The sequence below is a fragment of the Strix uralensis genome, chromosome Z (genome assembly GCF_047716275.1).
Source record: "Strix uralensis isolate ZFMK-TIS-50842 chromosome Z, bStrUra1, whole genome shotgun sequence".
NCBI lineage: Eukaryota > Metazoa > Chordata > Aves > Strigiformes > Strigidae > Strix > Strix uralensis.
Window position 1 is genome coordinate 90,122,953 of NC_134012.1, and position 15,509 is coordinate 90,138,461.

The window sequence follows — 15,509 nt, forward strand, 5'->3', positions numbered from 1 at the left end:
AATTACTCTGTGATTTTTTTAAGCTCCACCTAGTTAATAAAGCTGGTTGAACTGAGTATCTTTCCATATGAAGAGAGCTGGAATTCCTTGAACTCAAAGATGCTAATAAGAATATCAGAATTTATTTTGGGGAAGAAAATTATTGATCTACAAATAAAACTGGCTGAGTTACCAAGTCAGTAAGTTAATTTCTCTGTCTGCGGTGCTGCAGTACCTGTTTGCATGTCCTTAGCCCATAGAACATACAGAGGAATTAGGTTCAAGTTTTTCCCACTGTGTTGGGGAATTAAACGAAATTGAATTACTTCCTTTGTTGTGGTGAAAAACACACACGTGGTTTGTTGCCATAGCTCAGCTGACATACTGTATTTCATTGTTGCTCTGATAACTTGATCATATGCCTAAATCTTTTGGAGTTTTATTTATTGGGACTAAGTTGAAATACTTGATGTGGTGCAGTATGGAAAATTATTACTTAAAGTAGAGATTAGTAAAAGAATTGTAGAGAAGGAGCTGGTAGATGTGATAGAATTAGAAGAGTGGTTATCAGATAGGAATAATTGCAGTGGAGTTACCTAGGGATTGGTTCTGAGTCTTACTTGCTATTTGTATTAGTATGATGTGTCATGATGCTTGATGTAAGGAAAATATTGTTAATACACAGGTAACTTTACAAGAATCTGCCCTGAAGAAGCTAGGCTGTTTGGAAAGAAAGCAGTGTCTGGAGCAGAGTGGGTAGCACACCTAAAACTTCATCTGAATGATGCATACGGTTCTTGCCATCTGTAGTCAAGTAAGAAGAATAGATAATACTAGGATAGGTGCACAGATGAACTGCAAGAAAGATCAATGGAATAGGGAGTCTGGCAAAATAATCCAGGGGGTGGTAAGTTCATCTCAGCGGATGTGATGAGGCAGTAATCACCAAATAAGGATAAAAACTCTTGTAAGTTAAATGAAGTTGGCATGAAAATCTTTTCATGTAAATTAATTACATGAAAATTATCATCTTAATGTTAAAATGTTTCAGTAAGACCATGGAGAGAAAAAGGAATGTCATAAATTCAGAAAAGATGTCATCATGAATTTCTATAACATGATGTAACATAACTTTTTAAAAGGAGGAAGCAGTCAATTCTAGAATATTTTTCTTGCAGTCTTGCAAACTCGATCACTAGCTCTGCATGATGTTGCAGAAGCAAGGGGAACAGGTTTGCTAAAGTAAACATGGTCATAGAACTGTATTAGCCTTAGAAATCAAAGTATTTGGGCTGTTCATTCTATACCATGATAAGGAATTTCTATACAAAAATAGCCAGAAGAAATTAAACTCTCTGTACCAGAATCTTCTTAATGGTCTTCCTGATAATGATCATACTTAAAACTGTCAGGTAACTTTAATCATATTCTGAGAACAAAAGCATATTTTTTGATAAACTGGCTGGTACTGTTACTTCATAGTGTGTTGTGAGCACTGTATCATGTTTTGTAGTAGTAATTTAAGTACAGTTTCATGAAACTTGGAAGACCCAAGTTAATGCTTCCTGGACAAGTCCATGTTCCTTTTCCTCCTCCCATTTTTTTCCCCCCCGTTTCGCTGGGTATAACAGTGTGGACTCTGGCACTCAGCAGAGTTGTTTTTTAAGCTCCAATGTTTCTAATATTTCTACCATGTTAGAAAACATGCCCAGCAAAAAAAAAAAAGTCTCATTTTCTGCTGGATTAATGAGTTAAATCAGTGCACTGAATAGCTTGACAAGTAGCAGAACTAGCACCAGGGATGGAATAGGATGGCATTGTCAGGTTTGGTATATGAGAGGGACGAGTAAGAGTGGGGATAAGGTGGAGCAAGACTTTCCTTGTTGGCAATATTGGACTGCTGATGTGTTCCACTGCAGTCTGAGTTAAACAGTCTGCTGTCTCTTTTCTCAAGTTAAATGTGTTTTTAGTGGATATATATGATAATGATAATTACTTCAAAATTTGTGAATATTTTACACTTCTGTACTGTTAGTTTTGTAGATAATGCAGCATAATTGTATAGACTGTGATTAATTTCTACCATCATAAAACAGTCTTCCTGAATTTTCTGGTGGAGTGCAATTTCTCACCTTAAATTGACAAAACACCAGAATCTTCCTATGTATGTCAAGTAGAAGGAATTGTTTCAAGTGGTGATGGGAGCTACACCAAAGTGGTTTAGATCTTTTCCTTCTACTGTTATGCTAAGAAATTGAAAATAAAATGAAACATAATTGTGAGTACAACTCACAACTGAATTAAATTTGGATGGAATGCAAGTGGTCTTTTAGGCAATCAAGGGTCTACAATGGGAAGAAGGTAGAGTGCCAGCATAGAGGTCCAATGGTAATACATTTTCTCTGTTTCTGCTCTAATACTGTTTTTTTAATACACTGAAGTTCATGGGTTCTGCTGTAATTAAAATGATGAAATCAGTTTTCCTATAAATAAATAACAATTTCTAAATGCAAGGGAGTTATGGAAATGTCTTTTGCAAAAATAGTATGTATAGTTAAGGTGCTTTGTTTGTGGTAGTTACGTCAGAGAGAATATTGCAGACTTTAGGAAAAAATACTATAACTTCTTCCTTTTGGTTTTGAGTATAACCAGACTGCAATTCCATTATGCCACTGAGTATGTTTGCTTCAAGTGAGATTTTATTTTCCTATTTTCTTCTGAAAAATAGGAGATACTGCCTTCTTGACAGCATGGAGTTGGTTTTGAATAATTTTCTAATGGTGCTGTGGAGATGTGAAACCCTATAAAGATTCTTAAATATTATTGAACAACAGTGCAGGAAGTGTACTAAAAAATTGAGAATAAACATTTGATCAGGACTTGATATCACTGTTCCAGATAGTGATATTTCACCCGGCTCACTTTATTTGTTTAAAAATCAGAATAACTATTCTAAGTTTCTAATCATAATGGAGTTACATACACATCAGTATAGGACAGTGTAATGCACAGTCACCCATCAATATAGGACAATAATATTAGTTTCTGTTCAAATAATTAAACCTTTGAGGCCATCATTTTTTATTTTCGCTGTTAATATTTACTCATCCTTAGTAAGGAGCCACATGCTAATGTCCTACCTGCAAACTTTATAGAGGCAGATTAGTCTCAGCACGTGCTTGAAAGATTGCCAGAGCTTTGGTAGCAGTCGTCTTGCTTGATCTGATTGTTCTTTGGATGCTCCATGTTGTGAACTTCTGTACAAGTGAGTGGGGCCAGCTTTTATAATTCTAAACTTTTGTGAGAGAAGTCCCCTATCAGAGATGTGTGTTTAAAATGTCTCTGCCTTAAATGTAAGAGTTCTGAGCTAGTTTTCATGGAAGTCTTTAAAATATCATTACTTTAATATGGTTTATTGAAAAACTTCATGCAAGTGCAGGTCAGTAATGAGCTCTCACAGAAAAGTAGTATTTTTCTTAATTTGACAGGTATGTCAGTTTTACTGAGGAACTACTAAAGCATTTAAGAACTAGTCAGCCATGAAGAGATAACAGTTTAAGACTTCTGTATTATTTTGAATGAAAGACTTGTGAATGAGTGAAAGACTTCCACTGCTTGAAAAAAAACAACAGAAACACCTCCCCTTGCTAAGAAAATCATCACCTGCATGATATGTGTGCATCCACAGAAACTTCAAAATGATACATTCTTTTTAATGAGGGTGGAAGAGAGGTAATGAAAGCCATTAAAGTGTATGCATAGATAGCTGCTCCAGGTCTGTTTGTAGCACAGACAAGTATTAATCAAATCTGGGATTTTGAAATGTGTAGGCATTATCTTAGTATGTTGGATCAATCTAATTATTTACTTACTGTCTTTTTTCAATATAGCCAGCAGCCAGCTTCGGGTGTAGCCTATTCCCATCCAACTACAGTTGCTAGCTACACTGTCCACCAGGCACCAGTTGCTGCACACACTGTTACTGCAGCCTATGCTCCAGCAGCAGCTACAGTTGCAGTAGCCAGGCCTGCTCCAGTAGCTGTTGCAGCTGCTGCAACAGCTGCGGCGTATGGAGGCTATCCTACAGCACACACAGCTACAGATTATGGTTATACGCAGAGGCAACAAGAAGCTCCACCACCACCACCTCCTGTCACTACGCAGAACTACCAGGTGGGTTCCAAAAAAAATTACAGAATCATAGATTCATTCAGGTTGGAAAAAGACCCTTGGGATCATCGAGTCCAACCATCAGCTGTACTCTACAAAGTTCTCCCAAACTTACTTCTGTTGTATGATTTTTAAAAGATATATTAAAAGGGAGAAGCCTGTTTGGATGGAATAATGTGATGCTATTTGTATTTTTTTCTTCTGTGAATCAGTTTGAGTGCAATTCAAATTACTTAGTAGTGAAAACTGATAGAATCTGAGGTGACTGCAGTGTCATATGACCCATATAGAGGAATATCAGCACTGGTACTGCAGGAACCAGGATTTAGACATGGACACAATAAGCAATGAACTGGTGTTTACCTCCAAGTGATTTTGTGAAACTACTGCTGAAAGGAGTAGTACTGTGTTGTCTCAGCTAGCTTAGATGTTCAAGTGGCATGCAGTAAACTGGGTCATGGAACTGGTGCAGCTGAAAAAAACATTCCAATAGAAATTTTCAGTGGATATGGAAATAGTTCCCTTGTAAGATTCCTGGGTGCCACAAACATACAAGGATGGAAGATTGCCCTAGGAGCGAAACTACCCTTTGAGTAGTTTTTGGGTACCCTTTGTGAGATCAGTGCCTAACTTCATGTGGGTTCAGGCTTCTGCAAAAGGAAACTGTGATCAGTTTTCATCTTGGATGTGGAAATAGTATGTCTCTCGTAATAATTTTTTAACTTTTTAGTCCTAAACTTATCAAGGCATTATCTAGATTCTAAATAGTATTTTAGTTTGTTTAAAAGAACTGTTCTATTGCTGCATGTTCTCAATTCTTTTGTACAGCTTTTTAATTCGTTACATATAGTAATGAATTGTAATGTACAAGGCTTTCCAGTAGCATGTGTACTCATAATTATGAGGTCAGTTATTAGATTCATTCAGACAGAAAAGAGAGTCCCCTAAACTAAATAAAAATAATTGCAGTTTACACAGGTTGGATGGAAAAAAGATTCTATTGTTATTTCTTGGAAATAAGAATTTTTATACACTAGTACATTTCAGCTATAGTAGTTCATGCCTTGCTACCCCTCAGTTGATCAACTCCTTACCCTTTGCCATAAATATGGTGAAGATGAGAGAATATATGTACATACATATATGTGTACATACATTATACATATGTGTACATACATATGTACATTCCAGGCCTTCCCCTTCTAAGCTTACTAGCTATCTCACGAGTTCTAGAGGTGTGAAATGAGCTACTTGCCTTGCCATTATAGACTACATGTGGTTCTCTAATGGACTAGTTGATACACCAAAAAGTGAAGAACGCTTTAAAAGTATCACTTCCATACTCTAAAAAATATAACCAAGAAAAGTATAGTTAATGATGGGATTTTTAAAGCCAATATAGAGCCGTGTTTGTAAACTAGTGTATTTATTATGGTCTGTAGAAATTCACATTTTGTGGAGATCTGTGATGGTTTTTCCCTTAATATTTTACAGACATGTAATCTGATACAGTCATCATGAAAAACTAGTGAGAGTAGTTGCTTTTCAGTAACAAAAATAATTTGTTAGGGAAAGAGATTTAATAGTGTGAAGTTAATTCCTGTACTGAGTCTGAAAAAGACCAGCAGGGTGGTTTTCAGGCCTGAGGTATCTGTAAAGATAAATTTAATGTCTTTAATGCATTTGTTTGTATCTACTGTATCTGTAAATACTCTTTTAATTCGTGGACCAGAAGAAAATACACTGTTTCTTTGGCTGTGCTAATGACTTTTATTACTCCAGGTATATACTTAAAGGAGAAATTTGCTGGTTTTTCTTTTCTGAATTTTTAGGATTCCTATTCTTATGTTCGCTCTACCGCCCCAGCTGTAGCTTATGACAGCAAACAATACTATCAACAGCCAACAGCGACTGCAGCGGCTGTGGCTGCTGCTGCCCAGCCTCAACCTTCAGTAGCTGAATCGTACTACCAGACAGGTAGGTGGCATGATTCAAACTGCTGTCATCATACAGTCTGTGTACTACTTTAATACCATAAAATTTTTTTTGAATATTTCACATATCCAGATGATACTTTTTTTTAGTTTTGTCATGTAATCACTCTCAGTGTATAGAAGAATTTGCTGCACCTAGAACTTGAACATTATTTTGACATTGCCATAAGTATCTGTCTATGAGGTTACTAAATACACTCAAAACATACTTCTAGGCAAGCTTCTTGTTGATTTGTCTAGAAACCTTGCTGAAGTAGGTTCAAGTAGTCAGTGGTGGGTTCAGATGATAACTGGATTATAAGGACTTTTTAAGTTCTTAGTTCTTTTTTGGTATGATTGCAACAAAGCATAAATCCTATTTACTTTTAATTAGAAATAATAGGAAAGTTTAGCTGTACTTTCGTTTAGTGTACTCTAGTAAAACCATTGAATGAGAAGGTTGTTTAAGAACATGGCAGCACAGTTAAAAATAAATAAATCTGAGGCTTACTAGTGTGAGCTGTGTATTAAACAGTTGTGTGATACATTGTACACAGTGCATAACCATGACTGTAAAAAAAAAAAAACCAACAAAACAACAAACCACAACACAAACCCAAACAAAAACCAAACCCAAACAAAGACCGCTTGTTATGTATTTATTCCCCAGCATGTTGATAAGTATCACTTAATACAGTTTGCATTTCATTCAGCAAAAGCATATCAATGTTCGTACACTTTTATTTTCTATCCTAATTAGCTCCAAAAGCAGGATATAGCCAAGGGGCAACTCAGTATACCCAAGCCCAGCAAACACGACAAGTGACAGCTATAAAACCTGCAACCCCAAGTCCAGCAACTACTACGTTTTCTATATATCCAGTATCATCTACTGTGCAGCCAGTGGCAGCTGCAGCTACTGTTGTTCCATCCTATACTCAAAGTGCAACATACAGTACAACAGCGGTTACTTACTCTGGTAAGAATTTTGCATATTATGTCTCTGGGATCTTTGCAGTTGCTACAGGAGAGGCTTTAAATACTGAGAATTTTAACAGTTCAATTAGATCATAGTCTACAAAAAAGTATCAACCAGTTCAGTCATTATAATGGCAAAATATTTTGCTCTTTCTTCAAAAAAGGTTTGATGTTTATATGTGCCTGTTTTCTTGCATGTGAGAATATGCAAAGTGTTGGCATCGCTACATGCGTGGTGTTTTGTGACTCACTGTAAGGTTTGGAAAGAAAAGATGGGGGATATTAAAAATAAGGAAATTCATCCACACAAATATTACTCAGGGAAATTGGAAGGGAGCATGCTGCCATCAAACAGCAGTTAGAGACAGGAAAGAGCAGTCCAATATAAATCTTGTAAGCTTGGGCTGTCTTGACTGAAAATGTGAGGAGAATGGGTGCTGAAAAAAAGAATTTTCTTCAAACATTAGAAATCCAAAAAGTAGTTGAAGATGAGATGTTGTTAACTTTATGGCCAGATGGTAATCAACTGGCATGTTATAGCTACTTTGAACTTCTTGTTTTGTTTTCTGTTTAAAAAGGGATTTTAAGACTTCCCTGAGACAGAACCTGATCAGAGGATTAAACTAGTTGAACCAGTAGATGTAGAAAGTTTATGGGAAAACTGACATAAAGGTGTGAGCGCCCAGTTTTCTTGATTTATTCAACTTTGATACTAGAAATCAAGGAATGCATAGGAAGGTTTTAGCGGGCAAGCAGTTTCTCTCTACTAAAACAAATCAGTGAAATAGAATGTAATAGCACTAGCTGTTCTGTGCTTTATCTTCATTTTTTTTCCCCTTCCTCTACATGATGTCTGTCCTCCTTGCCATTTGGAAACTTGAACAGCAAACCTGGTTCTAGAAGACTGCTTACTTCAAGTGGCCCTTGATAAATCTTTTATTAAAATTCTTGTTACATCATACTCAGTCTTACCAGGTGTACCAGGAAATTTCACATATTCTTTAGGGATGTTTTGATGTATCTAAAGTAACTACATGTCTGCAAAGGTGTGTCTAAAATCAAATATATTCCTGATACAATAGGTAGCTATTTACTAGTGTTATATGAAACATGAATAAAAATTCATATTGCCTAACAAGATCTCAATAAATTGTTCATATCCTGCTCTGCCCCACCCCCAACTATTATGCAACATGTTTTGAATTGGTGTATTATGTAATTGATACATGATGTACAGTGATGTAACAATTATTTTATTTTGATCTTTGAGGTACCTCTTATTCTGGCTATGAAGCCGCAGTGTATTCAGCTGCATCGTCCTATTACCAGCAGCAGCAGCAGCAACAGAAACAGGCAGCGGCAGCAGCTGCTGCTGCTGCAGCAACAGCTGCTTGGACAGGGACCACCTTTACTAAAAAGGCACCATTCCAAAATAAGCAACTGAAACCAAAACAACCTCCCAAACCACCCCAGATCCACTACTGTGATGTTTGTAAGATCAGCTGTGCTGGACCACAGGTACCCGTATTATGTAATACTCTGCTATACACTTTAGTCATAATTTCTTCAGCTAAAAAACGGACCCTTTTAAGAATATTTATTAATTTTTAAAAACATAATTCTGTACTTCTATTAAAGGAATAATTAAATGAAAATGCGTGCTATTGTAGAAAGAGTTCCTGTGAGAAGCCAAAAAGGTACATCCCCTGAGCTTCAGCAGAGAAGCTTCAGCTGTGCTTTGGACTTCAGAAATATGCTGAACTTTGAATTTGATTTACTTTTTTAGCATAGCAAACTTCTTAGAAAATACTTTTTTTCAAAACTATGGAATTACATAAATTTTGTGAATGGTAAGCCTGAAAGTTTATTCTTCATTGTATTCCAGTATCCCAGTTTAGTTTTGTAGTGGGTGCAAGTGAGTAGAAAGTAGGTATTAGCTCATGCAGAGTGTTAATGTGTATGCCTGACCAAACAACAGCTCTTACTCTTTAGGTAAACTTGTCATTATTTCCCACCCTGTCTGCTCTCTAGATTGCCAGTGTTGGTATAGGAACAAATACCAACTTCCGCATTTCATTTTCAGCACAGCTTTATTTGTACACTACCTTCCTTAGAACTGATTTTTTTTTTTAAGTTCTCTAGATACACTTGATCACTGTGATCTTGTAGTTTGAGGAAAATTGAAACTCAAGAATAATTGAATGCAATGCAGGAAACTGCAATTTTCTAATCATATCAGGTTTTCAGTGGTAATACCTGTTGACCAGTACTTGATTGAGGATTTGAGAAGAGAAGAAAAGCCCATATTTTATTACCTAGAAGGGAATCCTGGTGGTGGAAAAGAAAACTTCTTGGTCTTAGAAGTGTCTAAGGCTAATGCCTTAGAGCATGTCATATGGAAGAAATGCTCAGTGTAGGATGTATTTCTTACACAAAGCATGTGTTTTATGCTATGATCTGTATTACATATATTCACATGAATGATGAACGAGCAGTACAAAGACAGCTTATTGTGTGTGTATTGTTTATTTAAACAGACTTACAAAGAGCACTTAGAAGGCCAGAAACACAAAAAGAAAGAAGCAGCATTAAAAGCTTCCCAGAACACCAATAACAGCAGCACTTCTGCTCGTGGAACTCAGAATCAGTTGCGCTGTGAGCTTTGTGATGTGTCTTGCACAGGGGCAGATGCTTATGCTGCCCATATCCGTGGAGCCAAGCACCAGAAAGTAAGAGTTTTCTCTTGTTCGTACTACACAAGTCAGTTGTATATCTCATTATTTTTTTCTCATCTTTGAGAAGAGAAAATATGCAGAAACAATATAATTTGAATTGTTTAAAGACATTTAGTTCTGCTTTTTGTTTCAAACTTATCTTTAAGCTCACTATTAGAAGGGTCTTGTTGGGGGAAAGCAGGGAAAAATACTGCCATGGTATCAATGAGAAGACAATGAATTGGGGAAAGTATGTAAATCGTAGGAAGAAGGTGTGTAGAGTAAGATGAGGAAAAGAGTCAATGAGGACATGCAGTAGCATGCTTGTACCCCCTGATGCTTTTCAAGACTTTCTTGACATATGTCTTATTTGTCTGGTGCTGTGAAGCTTTCAGTGTACTTTGAAACACCATAAGCTGAGTCAGTGCCAAGTGCCAGGACTATTATGCATCACTCCCTGGTATTTCTTGCAAAGCAAATTGGCATATGGGAGCAAGAAATAGTGTCCTGTAGTAGACTTTATAATGAGTATGTTTGAAAGACTTTCAGTAAGCGTGCTTTTCCCTACTGTTTGGGTGCAGTTAGATGGACATTCTGAAACAAAGACTGTAGGCTCACACCCCTGTGACCTGTGTTTTAAATTTGGCCATACAATAGTAAATGCAATGGCAGTGTAGAATGTGTATTTAGATATTACAGATTTTCGTCATACCTCTGGAAAGATTAATGTCAGTAACAAATACAGTATTAATATTCAACTCTTACATATTTGGATGTAGCTTTCTCTTCTTCATAGGTAGTTGCTAGCCACTGCTACTTTAGGTTGTCATCAGTGTAAAAATGAAGAGGACTCTTATTTCTGTGGTACACTGAAGAATCTTGTGCGTTCCACTGGGAAAAAGTAATTTTGAAGAGTTGCTTGAACTTAAATTCGTAGTATTGTGTGACACTAATATGTCTGTATTCAGATGGGCAACATGCTTTAAAAAATAAGAACAGAAGTCTAAGAAGTGTATGTATACAGTTGTGTGCATGTCATGACTACGTACATGTGTTTACATTAAAGGCAGGTCTCGCGGATTTGTATTTTTTTACTGCTATTTTCAAAACGCAGTCTTTAGTTTTGATTTTGCATGTTTTGTGCTTATAGACTACAAGCACTACTTTTTCAGGTGATGGTCAGCTGTCACCAAGAAGTCCTCTATCTCAAGCATGTTGTGGAGAGGCCTCTGCTTATTACTTCTAAGAATAAACATGTACCTCTTGACTTCTTATGAGATTACTAAAGAGCTCTGAAATAAGCCTCTCATATCCTCCTTAACTATCCTTGCAGATGTGTTCTGGTTTTTTTAAAAAAAAAAAAAAACCTTTGGCTAAGGAATCTTTTCAATTTTGCTAGGTAACCTGGAAATTCTTTCAATATGAATACTCTTAAAATGTACTGATCAAAAGAGGCACTGTTGTTCAATCTGAATTAAATAAATCTTTACAAATGCTATTTGGAACTAAAATTATCCCATCTACTACACTTATGGAGGGAGAGTAAAAAGCAACCAGGCAACAAACCATCACATTGAAACAGTTGAAGCGAAATGTTTCCTTGAGTTGTACTGGCTTGTGAGTTTATTGGCTTTCTGTTCTCATCTACGCAGCTTTTGGAGTAAATGTCTGAATTTCTAATGGAAATAAGCAATGTAAGACAACTATTAACTGTTTCCTTATTACAGATGACAAGAGCTTTTACGTGTCCATCTTTTTTTTTTTCCCCCCCAAGATCACTTTTTGTAAAGAAGCAATAGCTGACTTTGTAGTTATATTGACTTTTTTAGTTATATTGATGTTTGTGTATCATCAATTTTTATAGCTATCCGAGGCAGATCATATTATGAATTTCTCTCATTCTTGCAGGTAGTAAAGTTGCACACAAAACTTGGCAAACCCATTCCTTCAACTGAACCAAATGTGGTTACCCAAGCTACTTCCTCAACATCCACATCTGCTTCCAAAGCAACTGCCTCTGCTTCAAATATAGCAACTAGCAGCAGTACTGTGAACTCTTCTGTTGCATCCTCTGCAGTGAAGATCCTTACTCCCACGGCAAACACACCACTTAACACTGCGTCCAACAACAAAACATCTTCAACTGCTGCTAATATAGCTGTAAAGAAAATATCTACACCGAAAATAAACTTTGTTGGCAAGTACAGAAGTCAGTCTTTATTTTGAAACCTAACCTATTCTATAGTGGTTTTTTTAAGACTTAGTGCAGCAAATACAAATGTATTTAGTGAACTTTATGCATGAGTAACTGTGTTTAAGAGAATTACTGACAGGTGAAAATAAGAATGTGTATAAATGTTTTGCTTCAAAATCTATGGTGTTTTCTGCCTGGTTGTCTCCACCTGACCTCTCTGGCAGCTTCTCCCACCTTCATAAGAAGCCTCCCACCTTTGGTTTCTTATGTAGTAGCAGCTGGAATATTGCAGTTTATTGTCCAGTTGGTCCTAATTTCAGTTTACAGCCTGGACTGTTAAGGCAACCTGCAGTAGCTTGGCAGTTGATAATTGGGTAACTGAAACATCCCTGTGACAGTGGAAATCTAACAGTGGAAACTTTTGAAATGAGCATGACAGATGTTTAGAGATGGGAAACAGCTTTTCACAATAAGCTATCCTCCTCTTGAAGGAAAGACTTACGCAGTTGCAACACTGAGAGTATACTACCTTTATTAGTACAAACGTTACAAAGTTTTGAAGTACTTTTTTTCATCCATTTACCAAAAAAAAATTCTCTGATGACAAAAAAGAGATTATTAAAATATATTCAGTGACTTGGTCCCATTCAGTCCTACCTTTTTGAAAAGACATGAAAATGAACAATGAAAATTGCAATTACATAAAGCAATAGTTTTTCTTATTAAAATAAAAAACTGAAGTGTTTAAATAACTTGAATGTTATTAAACTTATTTTAAAAAATCCTTAATTATATTTAAAATATGTTTAAGTTTTAACTAATTTTAAAAGACTGATAATGCTTTGGCCAGAACATTGATGTTTGCAAATAAAGTCTTCAGCTTGCAGATCATGTGTAATCACATTCTCATTTTATAAAAGTTAACAATTTAACTTTTTAAATTTGTAGGTGGCAATAAGCTTCAGACAACAGGAAGTAAACTGGAAGAAATGAAATCAGCTGAAAGTGTTAAAACAACTCCTGCTGCTACAGTACAAACACAAGAAGTAAAACCAGACACAGCAGCCGAACCAGTGACTCCCACAACTCTTGCTGCCTTGCAAAGTGATGTCCAGCCAGTGGGCCATGACTATGTGGAAGAGGTATTGATATGAAAATGTGTATTACTTTTTAACTATTTTAGTGAAAATTTGTTCAACATGAAACAGAATCGTAGAGGGGTTGAGGTTGGCATGGACCTCTGGAGGTCATCTGGTTCCAACCCCTCTCCTCAAGCAGGGCCACCTAGACCCGTTGCCCAGGACCATGTCCAGACAGTTTTTCAATATCTCTGAGGATGGACATTCCACAGCTTCCCTGGGCAATCTGTGCCAGTGCTCAGTCACTTTCATAGTAAAAAAGTGTTTCCCAATGTTCAGGCGGAGCCTCCCATGTGTCAGTTTGTGCTCATTGCCTCTGGTCCTGACACTTGGCACCATTGAAAAAAGCCTGGCTCTGTCCTCTTCGTACCCTTCCTTCAGGTATTTATATATGTTAAGAAGCAACCCCTCAGCCTTCTCATCTCTAGGCTAGACAGTCCCAGCAATCTCAGCCTTTCCTCATAGGAGAGATGCTGCAGTCCATCATCTTTGTGGGTGCTTTGTTGGACTCTCTCCAGTATGTCCATATCTTTCGTATACTGGGAGCCCAGAACTGGACACAGGACTCCAGGTGTGGCCTCAGCAGTGCTGAGTTAAGAGGGGAAGGATCACCTCCCTCAACCTGCTGGCAGTACTTTTTCTAATGCAGCCCAGGATGCCATTAACCTTCTTTGCTGAAAAGGCACATTGCTGGATCATGTTCAATGTGGGTGTCCACCAGGTCCCCTAGGTCCTTTTCTACCAAGCTGCTTTCCAGCAGGATGACCCCCATCATATATTGGTGCAAGGGATTGTTCCTCCCTGGGTACAGAACTTTGCACTTCCCCTTACTGAACTTCATGAGGTTCCTGTGAGACCATTTCTCCAGCCCCTTAAGGTCCCTCTGGATGTCAACGCGACCCTCTGGCATATCAGCCACTCCGAGTTTTGTGTCATGAGCAAACTTGTTGAGTGTACACCCTGCCCCATCATCCAGATTATTAATGAAGATGTTAAACAGGACTGGACTAAGTACTAACCCCTGGGGTACACTGTTAGTTACTAGCCTCCAACTGGGCTTCATTCTACTGATCACCACCCTCTGGGCTTGGCTATTGAAGCAGTTTTCCGTTCACCTCACTGTATGCTTATCCAGCTCATACACCAGCAGCTTGTGTATGAGGATATTATGATGAGACTGTGTCAGTGACCTTACTGCAGTCCACGTAGACAATATCGACTGCTCTCCCCTCATCTACCAGGCCAGTCATTTCATTGCAGAAGTTTATCAGGTTGATCAAGCATGACTTCCCCTTCATGAAGCCATGCTGACTCTCCTGATGATTTTCTTGTCCTTAATGTGCCTGGAAATGGTTTCCAAGATCAGCTGCTCCATCGCCTTCCCAGGGATCGAGGTGAGGCTGACAGACCTGTAATTCCCTGGGTCCTCCTTGAAGATAAGAATGACAAGGCATTGAACCTGCAAAGAGCTGTGCATATGGTTACATTTTTGTATTGTTCACATTTCTTTTATGCTCAGTGGGGCATTCTTCATGTGGATGTCATGAGATACGTGGATGAAGTCTGACGTAAATTTTTCATGATTGCAGGTTTGGAATTATTCAGCTCAGTATGTTCAGGCTCAAGTTTAAAGCTGTGGGCTCTTTGGAATGGAAGAACCCTCTTCTTTGTTTATTATCAAGCACAATGGTGTGTCTGTCAGAATTGAAAGTTCTACTTTGCCTTCTTTCAGTTATTGTGTGAACTTTTTAGCATGTTTTGAGACAGGAAGACATTATTCACTGTCACTGAATTAGATTTGGTTTTACATCAGCTTTGGTTTTTTTTTTTTTTGAAAAGAAAAGCCAAATGTGTTAACTTTATTTTCCAGGTAAGAAATGATGAAGGAAAGGTGATCCGCTTTCACTGTAAACTTTGTGAATGCAGTTTTAATGATCCCAATGCCAAGGAGATGCACTTAAAAGGGAGGCGGCACAGACTTCAGTATAAGGTTAGTAGAAATGGTAGTGCTTCTGTCTGAAAATCCATCAGATGTCAGCTGACTGATGATACATTCTTACATTTAAAGACTAGATAAAAGTAGTTACTCTGAGTAAACAGCATATAAAAAAAGGTAGATAAATATATTTATTAGGGAATATAGTCTTTAAAGAAGTAATGCAGACTGTGAAACTGTGTTTTGGTTTGGTTTTTTTTAAACATTTTGAACATTGCTCCCAGGCAACCTTTGCAACATTAAAATATGGTACAACGTATGCAAACAACAGTAGATTCTTTATGTTGTTAACCGTGAATTTCAAGTAGTGTAAAATAGTAGTGCTCAATGTTTTTGGCAGGATAAACCACACAAACCCTTTGTGGA

The 15,509-nt window shown here is 37.3% G+C and overlaps 1 protein-coding gene and 1 non-coding gene across 5 annotated transcripts in view; both read left to right on the top strand.

Annotated features, from left to right (window-relative positions):
• Nucleotides 1-15,509, top strand: part of ZFR (zinc finger RNA binding protein) — a 41,651-nt gene that overhangs the window by 9,641 nt on the left and 16,501 nt on the right. For 2 of the 4 annotated variants that reach the window (XM_074854923.1, XM_074854926.1), the window contains exons 3-10: nt 3,870-4,152; nt 5,982-6,126; nt 6,883-7,101; nt 8,371-8,618; nt 9,638-9,829; nt 11,723-12,023; nt 12,957-13,150; nt 15,018-15,137. In XM_074854923.1, coding sequence (XP_074711024.1) covers nt 3,870-4,152; nt 5,982-6,126; nt 6,883-7,101; nt 8,371-8,618; nt 9,638-9,829; nt 11,723-12,023; nt 12,957-13,150; nt 15,018-15,137 — 1,702 coding nt within the window. The remainder of the gene's footprint in view (nt 1-3,869; nt 4,153-5,981; nt 6,127-6,882; nt 7,102-8,370; nt 8,619-9,637; nt 9,830-11,722; nt 12,024-12,956; nt 13,151-15,017; nt 15,138-15,509) is intronic. The other 2 variants (XM_074854924.1, XM_074854925.1) reach the window with 2 other exon arrangements.
• On the top strand, nt 1,160-1,296 carry LOC141938446 (small nucleolar RNA SNORA66). Its single transcript, XR_012627292.1, has one exon. It is a non-coding gene; the product is annotated as a small nucleolar RNA SNORA66 (small nucleolar RNA).